Raw genomic sequence first — 16,823 nt, 5'->3', positions numbered from 1 at the left:
TGGCACCAGAACAGGGATCAGTCTCCAGGTGTGCTACATTAAGTATGAATAATAAGATAAATGTGGGTTTGGCGGGTATAAGCGGCCACTAAACACGAGATGTGGACGAACGCGCAGGACAAACCAAATGGCGTCCAGTGTTCATCCTTGATTTGTCCGCTATGAATACTAACTCTACTGTGACATCAGCCCCCGTGGCAAGAGGCGCTTTGACCACTGACCGCGCGCACAATCGAGGCCTTGACCTCTCATTGGTGCAACCAGCAACATATGATGCTATCTCACCCAATGAGGCCGAGGCTTGGGAACAAGCTGGGAGGGGGAGGGGTCAGAGGTGACATACCACTGCTTGCCCTGTGTGTGTGTGTGTGTGTGTGTGTGTGTGTGTGTGTGTGTGTGTGTGTGTGTGTGTGTGTGTGTGTGTGTGTGTGTGTGTGTGTGTGTGTGTGTGTGTGTGTGTGTGTGTGTGTGTGTGTGTGTGTGTGTGTGTGTGTGTGTTAATCTGCTTTGTCTGGCTGGATGCACCATCAGCAGTCAAGCGTGACCCTTAACCTCTAACCTCAAAGAGGGGAGGTGTGGAGCCCCCCCCATTACCAGAGAGTTAGAGCTGTTTAGATGGCGTGCCGAGGGAGAGAAACTGTGTTTAAAGGGTGTTTGTGTGTCATGGCATGGGGAGGGAGATGAGGGGGGAGAGAATCGGGATTGAGTGGACGATGATGAAGAACAGTGTGTTCTGTACTTTCTCCTCTCTGATGAGGAGACAAATGGCAATTGTCATCTCAGAGATGCTGGAAAAAGCAGCTCGTGCTGACGCTCCCTTTGTCTCCCGCCCGTGTGTTTGAGAATGACAAAGGCCATTTTCATGCTCTGCGTCTGTCTCCGTCACCTCCTCTTTCTCTCTCCGCTCACTTTTAAACCCTCTGTCCTCGCCCGCCGCCCTCCTCTCCTTTCTTCCCCCTTTCTCTCACGCTGAGCCTGCCATCTCCTTCGTCATGCCTTTAGCCCTTTTCCCTTCTCCCTCTTCCTCCCGCTGTGTCACCGCGTCCTTGCCTTCAACACTTTTGCTTCTTCATGTCCCCGCCGTCCATCCATCTTTCCAACCTCACTTGGCCTCCAACCGTCCTTTCACCTGCCACGCTCCTCTGCCGGGGGTCGGCCTAATTATTCCTCACTCATCCTGTTTTACATCGCTCCCTTCATTTTCTCCCCTACGACTCCCCGACACACACACCTGTGACCCAGCATGACATCTCGGAGGCTTTCATCCATCCCTCCTTCTCTTCATTGCTCTCTCTCCTCCTTGCTCTGTTTCTCTTTTTTTTCTGAAGCTCATTTTTCACTCTTGCACAAACTTGCATAAGTACCGAACTCTCAGTGTTTTCCTCTCATTCCTCGTTTGCTCTCTTTTCTCGCTGTATCTGATGTTGCACCTGTTAATGCGCCTGCTGCCTCGCCTCCTTGCCTCCTTGCCTCCTTGCCATCTCCCGCTCACTTTTAGCTGTCATGCAACCAATCACCGAGGTTTCTTTTTTCTTTGCCAAACACAGTTTCTTTTTTCTTTGCCAAACACATACACATGCACCCAATGTGAACCAGTTGCGCTCAATCCAATTTCTCCCTTTGAAGAAAGGATGAGGGTTGCAATCCAGAGATTTGGGTGGCTGCAGAGGGAGCAGACAGGAGGAGAAACTACTTCTCCTTCTCCGTCTCCCTCATTCCCTCGCTCATTGTCAGCCGGTGGTCTCTCCGGAGTTCCCCCGAAAACAAAGGGAGGAATAAAACAGTATTTTTTAGACCCTTTCATTTGCCATTACCATAATGATTCGGGCTTTGTAGAATCTTTTCATGTGCATTCGACTGTGTGCGCCCGTGTTTATGTTTGTGTGTGTTCAACAGGCTGTGCTGGGTGTCTCTTCTACTGCACTGCTGCTTTCCTCACTCGGGAGCCCCAGAGGTTGAAAAGCAGAGCTTGCGCACACACACACACACACACACACACACACACTGCAAATCAGTCATACTCATCCCCAGCCGTGCCTCCTGTCTATTTATTCCTCGATTCATCCGATTCTTTATTTATTTTACACGCTGCTTCCTAATGCAAATAGGTTTGTCTGCTCCCTGCCGAACTGTGGGAGCAGCATGGGACCCAGAGTGAGTGTTTCTCTGTTTGTGTGTGTGTGTGTGTGTGTGTGTGTGTGTGTGTCTGTGGGACCCAGTGAGTAATAGAGCCAAAGTCCTTATCTGTCACCAGAGAGCTGCCTGGCTCTCTCTCAGCTGTCAATCATCCAGCCCTAGAGACAAACACTCTGCTTCAAACACTATGAGAGGCAAACAGAGAGAGGATGAGGGATGGATGAGGTAAAAAGAAAAAGAGAGAGGGAGAGAGCAGGAGGGAGGTGGGGAGCGAAGGAGCAGGGAAGAGAAGGAGGGATAAGGAAGAGATGCAAAGAAAGAGGAGTGCAGCGGGAGGTGGCAGGTGTGGAGGGAAGTGACGGAGAAAAGGATAGAAGTTGTGATAAAAGTGAGGGAGAAGGAGGGGAGGTATGTATTATTTCAACACCTCTGTTGTGTGTGCTCCAGGCCCCGCAGGTAAACTGGGAATGGAACTTTAAAACACTTCACCTGCATGAATTAGACAGGCCCCTTGAAAATACCCGGGCGACGTTTGAAAAAGCCACTCTTTCGAAAATAAAGTGGGAGAGAAGTGGCGAGGTACGCGCGCAGACGTGCTCAAGCACCCACCCACACACACAGCCATGTACACACACACACACACACACACACACACATTCTGGCAAAGCTATCAGCACTGAAATATTGGCATGACACACTTCAATATCCTGACATGAGTGAATAGGATTTTTGATGACCTGGAGGCTTTCTCTTTCAACATGTTTGTGTGCAGCCGTGTGTGTGTGTGTGTGTGTGTGTGTGTGTGATTTCACTTATGTGTGTCTGTTTGCAATTGAGGCAGCCCCCAGCAATCCCTGGACCCTGTCTGTCCTGCTTTCATGGACGCATCCCTCCCTCCCTGACTGCTCGGACTCTCTGCTGTTGCGGCGGGCTAACTGTTGATTTTACCGCGGGGCTCCGCAACCCCTGGGTCGAGCCAGGACTGCCGCTCCAGCGCTTTCCCCTAAGCCCTTAAAGCTTCCTTCAGGGAGGAGGAGTGAGGGTTGGGGGGTTAGACAGCCAAAGATGGGGTGCAGGGGGGGGGGAGAGGGAGCAGCAGAGGGTTTGAGCCCCAAATCGCTTCAAGATGCGTTCCACTGGAGTCAGAGTAGCTGGGAGTCTGGGAGTCGGGTATCGTTGCTCTGAGCCTGTGGGGAAAACCAAATGGAAGCCAGGTTCCCATTTCGAATGGTGGATTAAGCACTGCTGCAGATACACAAGGCCCCTGTTGGGATACTCACAGCAAACACACACACACATCTTTGGACTTATATCCCGATGAAAACCTTCTTCTGAGTATAATAGTTCCCTTACTATAACCTTATCCTGAACCTAAACACATAGATACAACTTATTTTATTCTTTCAACCCTTTGAAAGGGTTCCAGTAGGAACCTTTTATAAAATTCTCTACCAGGAACCTAAAATGTTTCGCTCCAGTATTTTGTGTAGGAACTTGGATCTGAGTTAACGGGGTACGGGAGTTGGAACATTTAGTTGGAGAAACAGACCGACCCATTGTTGTTTTTGTTTTTTTTCATGTGATTTGTTGACATTAAGAAAAATCTAGAAAAACACCAGCCTTATCTTCTGAGGTAAGGTTGACAGACACAAATAAACATGGATATACTACTTGCATGCTCACACGCTCAGCAGCTTGGTAAAAAAAAAGAACTGAAAAAAAGCTATGTCCCAGGAGCCCTTGCATATTTGGTGGCCCCTAGGGGCCCCCTATGGATTACACTGCTCTCCTGACACTGTGGCTTGACTGAGCTTAAGTTGAGTCGCCTTTAGCTAAAGTTTCAGACTCCCTGCACCCTGTGGCCTCTCCGGAGCAAAGTTGAGCCTACACACACACACACACACACACATCCTCCGGGGTCACAGATGGGGAGAGGGGACCCTCTCCTGCATGCATGACCGCATGTGGAAACACACACACGTACACACATAGCTTTGGACATGTAGGTGACCCCCACTGTGGCAGGTCGGCGTCTCACCTCACTCCTTCACTCCCAGAGGGACGGCTCTTGGATGGTTCTCTTTCTGTGTGTGTGTGTGTGTGTGTGTGTGTGTGTGTGTGTGTGTGTGTGTGTGTGTGTGTGTGTGTGTGTGTGTGTGTGTGTGTGTGTGACGCATAGAGAATGACAGCCACTGCATGCATTATAACCTTCAGTCCTCCTGAGCCCTGTGTGACCTAATTAAATTAGCGAGGTGGTTGGAGTGAATGAGTCGAAGCTCAAAGACTTTTCCCACACCAGGCATCAACACCAGCTGCCACCGTCCATGTACGCGTGTGTGTGCATACATGTCATTGTAAGCTCTACTCTTAAACACGCTACAGACCCCACCGGGAGTTACAGGGGGTCTGGAGCACAAGTTTGTGCATGTCCGTCTCGAGGGTCTCCTTCAGCCTCTGTCGAGGGGGGTCATGCGTAGGTGTATCCATTTGTGAACTGGGGGGCCCTCTCAATCTCGTCCTCTCTCTCTCTCACACACACACACACACACACACACACAGATTTGTCAGGACTCGCGGTGCTCTATCACCACACACCTCCACTAGACGACCTTAATGGGCCCAATCCAGACTGCTGCAAATCATCTCGATGCTGAAAATGGGGAAGCGGCGGGGGGCGTGGGAGGCCACGGGAGCAGAGGAGGAAATGGTGGTTTGAGACGGTTCAGGAGAAAACGATGTGGGATGCTGTTCTGTTTTAGGTTTGTGTGATTTCCCCTCCAGAGGAATGGTTGGGTTCATGGACACTTAATGTCTACACTGGGGCGTCATGGCTGCTGGTTAGTGCATGTCATCATGTTGATTTCAGACAGAAGCATGAAATACTGCCAATACTGTTGTCAGTGTTGGAAAAACTGCAAAACTATTCAACAGTTTCAGACGGGAGGAACATAGCAGACAACAACGTTGATGATCGGTGAATGAAAGCGAGAGAGATCTGCTTGTTGCAGCTTGTAAAGTGTCAGGTTCCCCTGCTTAATATATGATTCAATGTCTTAAATATATAATATGAAATAATGTCCTGGAGGTTGGACTGTTAGTCAGACAGAATTAGCCGTTTGAAGACATTACACTGGGCTCTGGGGAATTTGGATTGGATTTTATTGACAAAAAGATTAGATTAATCAATCAATCCATCAATAACGAAAGCAATCATTGCTAGTCGCAGGCATGGCAAAGCAATATTTTACTGTTGATTTAGAGATGAATATATCATTGATTTTTCCGATTAATTGTATTTATTATGCTGAATAAACCATTGAATGACAAACAAAAATATTTCACACAGCTGAGTTGTTTTTATCAACTCATTTAAAGTCGATCTCTTTGGAGCTACGTGGCACAGTGACAGCCTCGAGATCGCACACAAGCGCGGATGTATAAAGACACTGCAATATGCATTAAAAGAGGTTTGATACAGATTATATTACAAGACAGAACATTCACAATTCAACAATTAATATTACAAATATGTAAAAATAGACGCCACTCGGCTAAAGCAAGGACATGTAAAACACTTTGTATTCAAAAGCATGTTCTCAAGATATTAAAGTGTGCTGTACATCAACATCAACATCTTCCTGGCTAATAGTTTATTTAATTTCTTTTGCAGGATTCCATTTCTGCAAGTGTTTTTGAACAAACTAAAATGAAAGCAAAACTGCGAAACAACTGAAGTGACATGGTTTGGTTGGAGGGAAAAGAAAGACGGGAACGAAGAAAGGTAAAGAGAGGTGGAGGAGTGAGAAGTGGAGCAGGGGGGGGGAGCTCGGTGAGACGACACAGAGCAGCATCTAGAGCTCCCTTCTCGTGAATGTTTGGAGGAGTCAAAAGAAACCACGAACAAAAGTTCTGAGATGCAGGAGCAGAAAAAAAAACCAGGAACAAGGATGCAAATGAGAGAGAGATGAGGAGGTGGGAAGAAAAAGAGAGAGGGAGATGGTTGCTTGAGAAAAGTTTCGGTTGACCTGAATATGGATGCATTGTTCAGCTTTGTTCAAAGAGGAGCAGAAGTCTTCTTCCACAGTCGGTCAGTTAGTTCTTCTCTTCATGGTGCAGCCACACGTTTCAACTTAATGTGATACGCTCATCTGCTGCATTGTATCCAGCAGGAGCGCCGCAACAAGGGAAGGTTGTGTGTGTGTCTGGCTGGGGGGGACAAACCCAGTGTGTGTGTGTGTGTGTGTGTGTGTGTGTGTGTGTGTGTGTGTGTACGTGCTCCTTTTTAAATGCCAAGGCATCCAGCTTACCTCCATCCTGTGTCTCCGTGGCGACGCTGGGTGTGATATGTACTGGATGTGACATCCAGTACATATCTGCAGCATCCTGGACCGCCTCTGGACAGGAGGTGTGTGTGTGTGTGTGTGTGTGTAGGGGGGGGGGGGGGGTGACAAGGACGCAGTTACCTTCAAAGTCCCATGATGCCAACTAACTATTCAAACATCCTCTGCATCCCTACCTGCTGACTGCCACCTCCCGTCTCTCCCTCTCTTTGCATCATCAGTGGTGTCTCTCTACTTTTCCCTCCACCACCTTTTCTCCTCTGGTCTCTCTCTCTCTCCCTCTCTCTCTCTCTCTCTCTCTCTCTCGCTCCCTCTCTCTCTCACCATATGGAAACTATTACCGCAGTTGTCGTTTCTCACCAGCAACATTCCTGAGGGCTTTCCAGCGCTCACTGACTTTACATCAACCTTGTCCTTCTCTCACCATGTTCACGCTGCTCTTCATCTCTCACTCTCATTTTTTTCTGTTCAGCCCGTCAACATCCAGCCTTCCTCTTCTGTTTCGTGACATGTGTATATATAAAGCTGCATTAATTGCGGGTTTTTTTGGCTACTTGGAGCAACAAAGTGAAAACACAACATTGAAATATTATTGCCTTGTCATGGTGTTGGCAAACTGTTGTAAATTGAGTGTTGGTGTTGGTCCCCACCAACGATATGGACGATGCATCCCAGGCCAAAGTATCCTAAATACGGGCTTCATGGCCTCGACTGCAGCCAGACACCGGGGGTGAAGGAACATGTTTATTTAGCTCCTTAGGTGCTCTGCTATGTTCACTAGCTAGTTGCTAATTGTTCTGTCTGCAGCTGTACCATTCCATCAACATCTCATATTCCCCAAGGTTTATGCATCGTTTTATACACGATTCCCCCCAAATTCAGCCTTACATTCAGCCGTACACATTTCCTATCTTTTGCAAACTTTGGGATCTCGACGAGAAGTTTAAATAAGGTTCTGTGGTTTTTTTGTGCTACTTTTTACACCCTTTTCTCACTAAACGGATGATAATTTACAAAACAAAAGTTCTTGGATGGAAACCGAGCTTGTAACTTCCTCCCTCTCCCTGTCCCCGTTGAACGAGCATCCCTTCCATCATTTCATCCATAATAGAAATGTTGGGAGGTATCTGGGCCATGCCTTCTAGAGAGACTCAAACTCTCATCAATTTACATTACAGCTCTCTCCCCCCCCCCCCCCTCTCTGTCTCTTCCTAACTCCCTCTCTGTCTCCCTCGATTTCGTACAAATGTATCGCTCTCCCTCTCCAGCTCCGTACACGCAGTCAAAGACCACTTTCTGCAGCTCTTCTCCAGGGTATATGGTTCTTTAATGAAGACAGTCATAATGATTATGGATATTTTAAAACCCTCTGACTGCCCTGTGCACCGACGGAAGCAGAGGCTGCAGTGCGTGATGCTGCATTTTAAATGACTAAATCATGAGCATTGATTATTAATTCGGAGAACAGCTTAAGATGATAAATATTGTGTCAAAGATGACACAGGAACTGGAAAATGTCCTTTTACTGTGCGTTTCCTGAGATCTAAGGTGCTTTATGAGTTTTCAATGAACAATTTAATCCTCCCACATTGATGTGCGACTGAAATATTACTGAATTGATGCTTTGTTTGTGTTGTTTCAGAACAATTTCAGAGGATAACCTCACACACTGACACAGCAACAGACGATAATAGGGGGGGGGGGGGGTCAAGGTAATGACTTGATGAGGTCAAGATAAAAAAAGAACGCAGCATGAGTCAAATGTAAAAGCTCCTGAATCGTTCATTGTAAACTCATCAGATGCAGCAGGCGGGAGATGTCGGTGAGACGTGCTGAGCACAAGCGGTCAATTTGATGGAGCTGCCGTTCCTCCAAACACTGTGTCGAAGACGGAACGTTTAATACACTCCCGACCATGTGTTCAGCATTATATATGGCTGGTGTTTCTGGACTCCACAGCACATATAGGGGTACTGATTGCTACAGCAGAACAGTGGAAAATGATAGCCCCCTCTCTGTGTGGCTGCTCCGCAAAAAAAAACCCATCGCCGCAAGTGATTCAATCCAACGCTGAGGCTTGGAATAATATTTTCCTTAAAGTAGGTAAAACAGTCTGTCAGTAGAGTGAGATCATTTTACCTCTCCGAATCTCTTGAATCGCTTTCTTCAAGTTACAGAAGGCGTGTTTTTTTTAATTCTTTTGAGACTTTAAAATGAGTTTGAAAGGAAATTCATCAAAGCAAATGAAGGTGCGTTGGAGTAAAGTGAATTATGGCGCAGTGTTTTCCCTCCAAAAGTGCGGTTTAAAAGATTCCATGTGGGCTTAAATGACATGTTCCAAATGGACGTTTTCCGAGTGCGTTCGCTCGTTTGTGGCATTCTTTGTAAAAGCACCTCTCCTGCAAATGAGACCCAGCGGACTTGCTCGAGACAGCTGCTAGATGGCCTGCAGGTGTTGCAGCTCGGCGGGGTGTGCGTGCACGCTTGCGTGCGTGCTCCTCCCGTGGCCGATTGGTTCGCCACTCTTTAGTGTGCGTGCCCCCCTGCCGTGCGTCTGACAGCGTGTGTACATTAAAAGAGGGGGGTGGGTGGGTGGGTGCACTCAGGAACCCCTGTGTGTGTGTGTGTGTGATTACGCTGTGTATACCATGAGATTAGTGCAGACAGCTTTATGCGCCGGGCCCACCATAAATCTCCCCCGCCACAGAACCGAATACCGCCGTCGTTTATTGTTCCCTAATAGATCGGTCCTTTGCTGTCTCTCCTCGGCTTCCTGCTCACACCAGGTTGTGGTTAGCTGAAGGACAAAACCCCCGCAGAGGATGGAGGAGGGTCAGAGTTGATGTGGAGCTTGGAGTAAATCCACCACGCTGATTTCATTTGAGTTTATTTCGTGCCAACTCCAGTGTCCTCCCCTCTCCCTTTTTTATTGTTTTCCCATCCTCCTGTCTGATTTTTGCACTTTTCCCACGTGTTCTGTTGCAATCTGTCCGACTTCTTGCTCTCTCTTTGTCCTGTGTTTGTTTTCTATCACTTTGAATCCCACCTCTCTCTTTGGTGTCCTCATTCTCTCCATCTCTTTGTTTGTTGTTGGGGATGTTTCTCTCACGGACTCGGTGCTCACACTCATCTTCCCTCCCTCACCCCCGCATCCCCCTTCATATTCTCATGTTCGCACACTGGTACACACACACACACACACACACACACACACACCCTCCCTTGTCTCCTCTCCCCGGCTGCACCTGTGTGCCCGGCTTTGGTCCGGACACGGCTCGGGTTGCCGCTGTGGAATCTGGGAAATGTTCGAGCTGTCCGATACGCCGCCCAGAGCAGGTACAACTGCAGGCGACATGCAGATGGACGAGGAAAAAAAGACGGGAACAAACACGGAGCTCGCAGCTAAAGCCTCCAGGAGGCCATTGCTGGCTTTTAAAAGCTTTTAGGGCTTTTAAATCTCTTGCATTTTTGGATTTTATTGGAAATTCGTTCCATAAGATTTTTAAAGTTTATACGTGGAGAACTGCATTGAAAGGGTGGGAGAGAGTGGAGGGTGAGAAGCAGGAGGTGTAAGAGGTCGGGGGGGTCAGGCAGACTGACACTTGAGTCTTCTCGGCTCAGCTCGGGGGTCGCGGCGGGGCGACGCTTGGGTTGAGAAAATGATGTTTCTTCCCTCATAAAAGAGCTGCGCAAAAGAAAGGAAAGCCCCCCCCCCTTCCCCAACTCCTCCTCCTCCTCCTCTTTCTCCTCTTCCTCCCTCCTCAGTGTCACCTCTGGCCCCCTCCAACCCCCCACGCCATGTTTCAAAGTGTGGCCACATGAATGGCTCTATTGTTAACGGCTGAGAAAATGGGAGAGAGTGAGAGAGCGAGAGAGGGGGAGAGCGAGTGGACAGCCAAAAAGAGATGAGGGAGAGCAGCAGAGAAAAAAGCAGACCCTCAGAGATAGAGAGTGTCTCTCTCACAGCAAACTGTGGCGTAAAGGGAAAAACGTATATGTATGTCTGCTCAGGGTTGTTGATTTATTTCGACGTCACAGACGAACTCCATCAAGCTGTTTATCACTTCACCTCACTTCACTTTTCCTTCCTCTCTTCTGCACTGGAAGCATCTCGGCGTGTCCGACTGGGAGATTCACAACCCTCACGAACTGTCCTGCCCTTTCAGACTGGACTTCATTACAGGATGATTAAATACATCTGAAAGCGCATGTGAGTGATTGTACTGTATATCACCACACTTGCCCTTTGGATGCAGTGCGGGTTTGTTGACACCGAGGACAGGGAAAGTGTGAATTCTGAGATAAATACTCTCCTTTTCTTTTCTTGCTGTATCCCATGATTAGATTGGGACAAGGTGTCCCTATACCCATCCTGTTTACAGTGCACACACACACACACACATCATTCACTCTCACACACACAAGGTTAACTTGGGTTAACTCAGCAAATCTGACACTCTGAACATGGAGCCTATCAGAAAATTGAGTTCTGTCGCAGGAATGTGCTGGTATCCAGTTTCCTTCTTCCCCTTCTTTCTTTCTCGAGCCTTCTCATTCGTTCTACTGTTTCCTTTCTGCTCGTTCAGCACATTTCTCTGTTGCGTTGATATCGATGCCAGTATCAGAAGTGCCTTGGCGAGCGAGCGAGCGAGTCTGCACCGGACGGAGGCTGCAATGAGTTTACATGATGATATGTTCAAGCTCTAGTCAGTAAAAATGAGTACTGGGCGAAGGTCAATTATATCATGATGTGTTCAAATGTTATCGTGTCAAAAATACATTTGGTGAGAAACTTGAATCAATACAGTTGTTTGAAGGCGATGTTTTCACAGCAATATAAAGTAGATTTTAAAGAGGGAATTATGACCTGTATGAAAGCCGATATGCAAATTCAGGAATCTATATTGGACCCTCTCTATTTCTTTGTGGCTGCTATATACCTTGTCTGACATGTTCAATCTTTTTTTCCACTCCCATCTCTCTTCACTGATTCCTCCCGCTTTCTTTCTTTCCTTCCTTTTCAAGCACTGCACCTGCCCGGTGGCATTTTAGCTCAACACTCACCATCCTCTACTCTGTGTGTGTGTGTGTGTGTGTGTGTGTGTGTGTGTGTGTGTGTGTGTGTGTGTTTGCCCTGCCATTCTGCAATGCAGCTCGACTGTGACTCAGGGTGCCTTCAGATACACTCATAGAATGCGTCATGCAGGAAGCAAAAGGTGCCTGTTTTCATAAGAGTGTGTGTGTGTGTGTGTGTGTGTGTGTGTGTGTGTGTGTGTGTGTGTGTGTGTGTGTGTGTGTGTGTGTGTGTGTGTGTGTGTGTGTGTGTGTGTGTGTGTGTGTGTGTGTGTGTGTGTGTGTGTGTTTCAGCGTTCATGTTTAGGGAAAACTAAACCTGTGAGTTTATACGTGGGTGGATGTGTTTGGGCAAACCTTTTGTGTTTAGCAGGAGGGCATTTGTATGGGCCTGTGTGTGTGTGTGGGGGGGGGGGTGTGCGTGTGTGCGTGTGTGTGTGTGTGTGTGTTGAATAGATTTTTCTGTTTAGGCTGTGCTGCAGACGCCTCAGGAACCTCCGACATGTTTACAGTTCATACTCTATAAATGGCGCGAGAGCACGGGCTCGCTTGTCTGAAGCCAGCAGGAGGGTGAAATATGTGTGCGTGTGTTGAGTGAAGCTGAGTGCCTACCTCTCCGGTTCAAGTATTGCCCGATAACCCCGAGTGACCTGGGTAATGAGAAGTGGAACAGTGGCTTCCCAGCAGGCCTCTGGGCTAAAGCTCCTCCGCCGTTCAGTCTGCTTTCTCAAGTTCCCCTCCGGTGGTATGCACCGTGAGCCGAACACACCAAGAGATAAAGCTTTACATCTCAATTTACTGCAGGTTTAAGGCTGTGAGCTGCCAGTGCTAAGAGGTAGACGTAGCCTGCATGGAAAAGGGAGGATGTGGTCGGAAAGATGCAGGGAAGGGAGGGAAACTGTGGAGCCAAAAGTTGAATGTGGGAACAAAAAGAAAGATGATCTGATACGGGCAAGTCAGGTCAGCAGATCAGAGTTATTCAGACGGCAGAATTGATCTCATCTTGCTCTCATGTTCAATATTGCGGGAGAGTTGTGTCTTTCATGGTAGTTTGGACAAAGTGCACTTTTAAAGGGGCATTCCACCGATTCTACACATTGCGGCACAGCCCGTGCAAACGGTTTCATGTTTTCTGTGGATCTGAAGTCTGAGGAAATAACACTGCTGATGTCAGAGTGATGTCGTCAGCTAACAGGGTTTGGGCTCGGAGACCTCACCATTTTAATGGAAAGCCTGCGAAAAAATTGGGGGATTTTTTTTTTTTTTTACAGATTTAGCAGGCAGTGAGGGTCTGAGAAAACTGCTGTAAAAGTTGCACCATGGGAAACGTAGGATCCGGTGTTTTTGGAGCACAACCCACATCAGGGAAGTCGGAAAAATCTGTCTGTTGCAAGTCACCCAACTTAAAAAGTCCAATGTTACATTTCTGGAGTGGTTCTTTAATTTGCACAAGGTGGTGTAACTAATGAGAAACGTGCAAAGGAAGTTGATGTTTTTCCAGCTGAAATTGTAACAATACAAATCCACTTAGCCTCTTTGTTTCCTGCCTGTTTTTTCCATGAGTTAATTGGTTGACGTTTTGCTTTCAAGTGGAAGCCAGAAAGAAAAACAAATCCCTGATTTAGCCCATTTGGACAAATGATGTCTTAATTTGTCGCTAATGTGACATTGGTCGGATTTATTTTGTCTTGTTAACCGTTAAGTTGGGCGACATCATTCTCGGTGCTTTCGTGCCTTGTGATCCTGCGTTGTTTCTTTTTTAATGGTGGAACAGAACAGAGAGAATAACTAAGCCGGTTTGAGTGCTGCGACTCCCGGGCGTTCATGTGGATTTGTTGGAAACGGAAGCGGCGCGTGAGTCCGCGGGAACAGAACATTACAGGCATTTGCTTCCTCCCACTTAAACATCAAAGTGTCACTTAACATTCTGTGTGGGGGAATAAAAAACCCCCCAGCAAATCTCCTCCTCCTTTTCATCTTTCACTTCTGTAAACACTTCCCTTCTTTCTGCCGGTGGTGACATTTATCTTAACCTGAGATAAAGTCGTGATGGGTGTGCAGAGACGAGGACTACTTTCTGAATCCCCAGTCTTAGCCGTGCGTGCGTGCGTGAAGCGTTGAAGTCATCGCCGGCCTCAGGGGGCTCAGTTGATAACTCATAGTATTTGGCCTTATCAGCAAGCGATGGCCCTGCGCGGTGAGGGGAATGACAGTCATTTCTTGAGTTTATGCCCCTCTGACTGCTGTGTTTCGTGTTCTCTGCTCGACCTCTGAAAGCTGTGCGGCCACAGCGAAGCACGCCAGCCGCCATACTGCAAAAAAACAAAAAAAAAAACTGGGTTTTGACCAATTTGCCGATGTGCAGAATTCATTTCAATATATTCCTCAAAACCTGCTGCAGCTTTCACCCCAAGAAAGTCCTTTTAAGATCATTAAGCCCATCAAAGCTGTCGACTAAACTGAAAGCCACGGTGAAATGATGATGATGGTGATAAGCCATGTTCAAAGCGTATTTTTTGTTGCATTATCGGTTCAGGCTGCAGGTTTCCCCACAGATAGCAGGTGTCAAATCGTCAGTTTCGGCCATAAACAAACAGGCTGCGCATCATTCATATCAGACGCGGGTGACAGACATCAAAACAGCTAATGAGCAAACGAATTAACTGTACATACCTGAGATCTGGCAGCTCGGTTCAGTTGTCTGCCCGTGTCTTCCTCTATGGACACGCTTCAGTTCTCATTTCCAAATACAAGGGCTGAAAAACACCAAGATGAGTTCTGCCAGGAAGAAAAAGAGTTTTCGTTGTTTACGATGTTTCCCTGTCATTTCCCATGCACACACTCAACACCAGTGTGTTCATTGCAAGACTTTTTGTTGACTTTTCTTCACATTTGTTTTCAGTATGTTTTTGTTTTTGAATTCTATCTCGTCTCAAGTAGACGCGAGGCTCTTGTGTGGATGGAAATATTGCTCCCGTTCCTCCGCTTGTTAGCGCCTGTAGTTTGCTTTTGCATACATTTGACTACATCAGAGATATTTATGTATTATCTGTGACTTAACCTGTACTTAACTGAAGGTAATGTCTGCTGGGCAGGAATGTTGTGGAGTCCTCTTCGGCTTCGGATTGGGCCTTATTTTCCCCATGTGGATCGTCAGCTGCTGGTTATATTTCCTCACTTTTTCTCCACCACTTCGTGGGGCCAGACGGGGATTGCGTGCCATTGTGTGGTCCAACTTTATTTGTGCAGTTGATTGCGCTGCAGTTCCTCTGTAAAGCCACCTGTTCCCAGTGAAGGAGAAGAAAGAAGTAGGATAAATAAGAGCGTTGAAGGAGCCATCTGTTGCTCGTTCAGCAGCAAGGACAGGTGTCTCTGAGCTGGTTTCTACTGCAGGAAGCAAAAGGCTGTAATTCATCTTTCTCTTCCTCGTTCCTTCTTCCAGGTTCAGGGACGATAAGGGCTACGTCCTGTACCCTCAGATCGGGGAACGGCTGGACCTCATCTGCCCCCCGCTGGACACGGCCAGGTCCACGCCCGAGTACGAGTTCTACAAGCTCTACCTGGTGTCGTTGCGGGAGCAGGCGGACCGCTGCGAGGTGACCGGCCCGCCCAACATCGTGCTGACCTGCGACGAGCCCACCCGCGAGCGCCGCTTCACCATCAAGTTCCAGGAGTTCTCGCCCAACCTCTGGGGCCACGAGTTCAAGAGCATGCACGACTACTTCATCATCGGTGAGTCGAGGGAGCAGAACCGGAGATTAGGGGGCGGAGTGTGTGTGTGTGTGTGTGTGGGGGGGGGGGGTTTGTTATGATTGCATGGCTGATTTCTGATTGTGTCTCAATGTGTTTGTTTATTCCAGTGATGATGATGGTGAGGATTGGGTGGGTGTGTTTAGGGTAATTTGGTTTGAGAAGTATGTGAGAGCCGGTACAGGACTTACACTGCAAAAAATGACCTGATGAGTTGTCAGGAGACTTTCGGGTCTTTATTTTTTATTCTAAAAAGCTTTCATTCATTTCACTTGTGTGACCTTTAACAAACTTCAGCTCTGTCTTTTCAAGCAGAAAGAAAAAGAATTCTTCTATTGTTCATTTTTTGCTGTGTGTCCCTGGATGTGCCCTTCAATGCAACTTGTGTGGGATTTTGTGTTCAGTGAAGTCCGGTTACATTTGTTCTTCAGCGTCGTGTGTGTGTGTGTGTGTGTGTGTGTGTGTGTGTGTGTGTGTGTGTGTGTGTGTGTGTGTGTGTGTGTGTGTGTGTGTGTGTCTCATTGCTTTGTCCTGCCCTGATGCTGTGCCGGCCTCGGGCCTGTTTGTTGTTACTGCCAGCCTTGCAGTGACCGCAAATGGGAGAAGCGCAGCTTGTTTTGGTTTACTCCGGGGGTTTGTTTGGACTTATGGCCGCGTGAAGACCCGATGAGGTCATCGCGGCGAACCAGAGCCAAAGCGCCTCGTATCGGACGGAGCAATCTGCGAGTAAAAGGTCGCGTCAACCGAAACCTGTGGGTTTGTTTTTAAATACAGCACCAGAGCCAAGAGCGTTCAGCCCTCACAATTGGAGCAATGGACACACAAACACACACTCACGTGCACGCATACACACACACACACACACGCGCGCTCTCGCACGCCCACAAGTTTCCAATACAAATGCAAGCACTGTAAAAAAATAAAGAAACACCAGCAGTGAGAGAGAGTGAGCAGCACAGACAAAGAGAGAGAGAGACCCTGTTTGATTCCCATAGCTCTCCTCCCACGCACCTGCGAGCTCTATTCACTCAGGTGTGCAAATGCTCTTTTCTCTACTTTTCATCTGCGGGTAGAACCCCCCCACCCAAAACAACAACAACAACCCAAAAATCGTTGGAAGGCGAGTAGAGCCAGGAGGAGCAGGAAGCTGGGACAGAGATGGAGAGACAAAGAGAATGTAAGATCTCTCGAAGTCTGTGAAGTCCCTCGTGCCTCTTTGTGTCCTATATTTGTTCCCCGGCTTCAGGTGCGCTCGTTTTCCCCGCGCTATCGGTCCTCATACCCGGCTGTGTTTGTGGAGAGAGGTGAGGCACTGTGCACATCTCTCCTGCATCATTATCCACATGTCAGTGTTTCTCTTAGATTCCATTAGAGCAGGTGAGATGTATGTGTGTGTATGTGTGTGTGTGTGTGTGTGTGTGTGTGTGTGTGTGTGTGTGTGTGTGTGTGTGTGTGTGTGTGTGTGTGTGTGTGTGTGTGTGTGTGTGTGTGTGTGTGTGTGTGTGTGTGTGTGTGTGTGTGGGT

General features: G+C 47.8%; 1 protein-coding gene across 1 annotated transcript in view; it reads left to right on the top strand.

Annotated features, from left to right (window-relative positions):
* The window catches only part of efnb3b (ephrin-B3b), a 72,952-nt gene that overhangs the window by 22,708 nt on the left and 33,421 nt on the right, over window positions 1-16,823 (top strand). Inside the window, exon 2 of the mRNA XM_079295144.1 lies at window positions 14,992-15,281. Coding sequence (XP_079151270.1) covers window positions 14,992-15,281 — 290 coding nt within the window. The remainder of the gene's footprint in view (window positions 1-14,991; window positions 15,282-16,823) is intronic.

The sequence above is a fragment of the Melanostigma gelatinosum genome, assembly GCF_949748355.1.
Source record: "Melanostigma gelatinosum genome assembly, chromosome: 23".
Classification (NCBI taxonomy): domain Eukaryota; kingdom Metazoa; phylum Chordata; class Actinopteri; order Perciformes; family Zoarcidae; genus Melanostigma; species Melanostigma gelatinosum.
The sequence above is the reverse complement of the archived record's forward strand: the minus strand, read 5'-3'. Positions and strand labels throughout refer to the sequence as shown.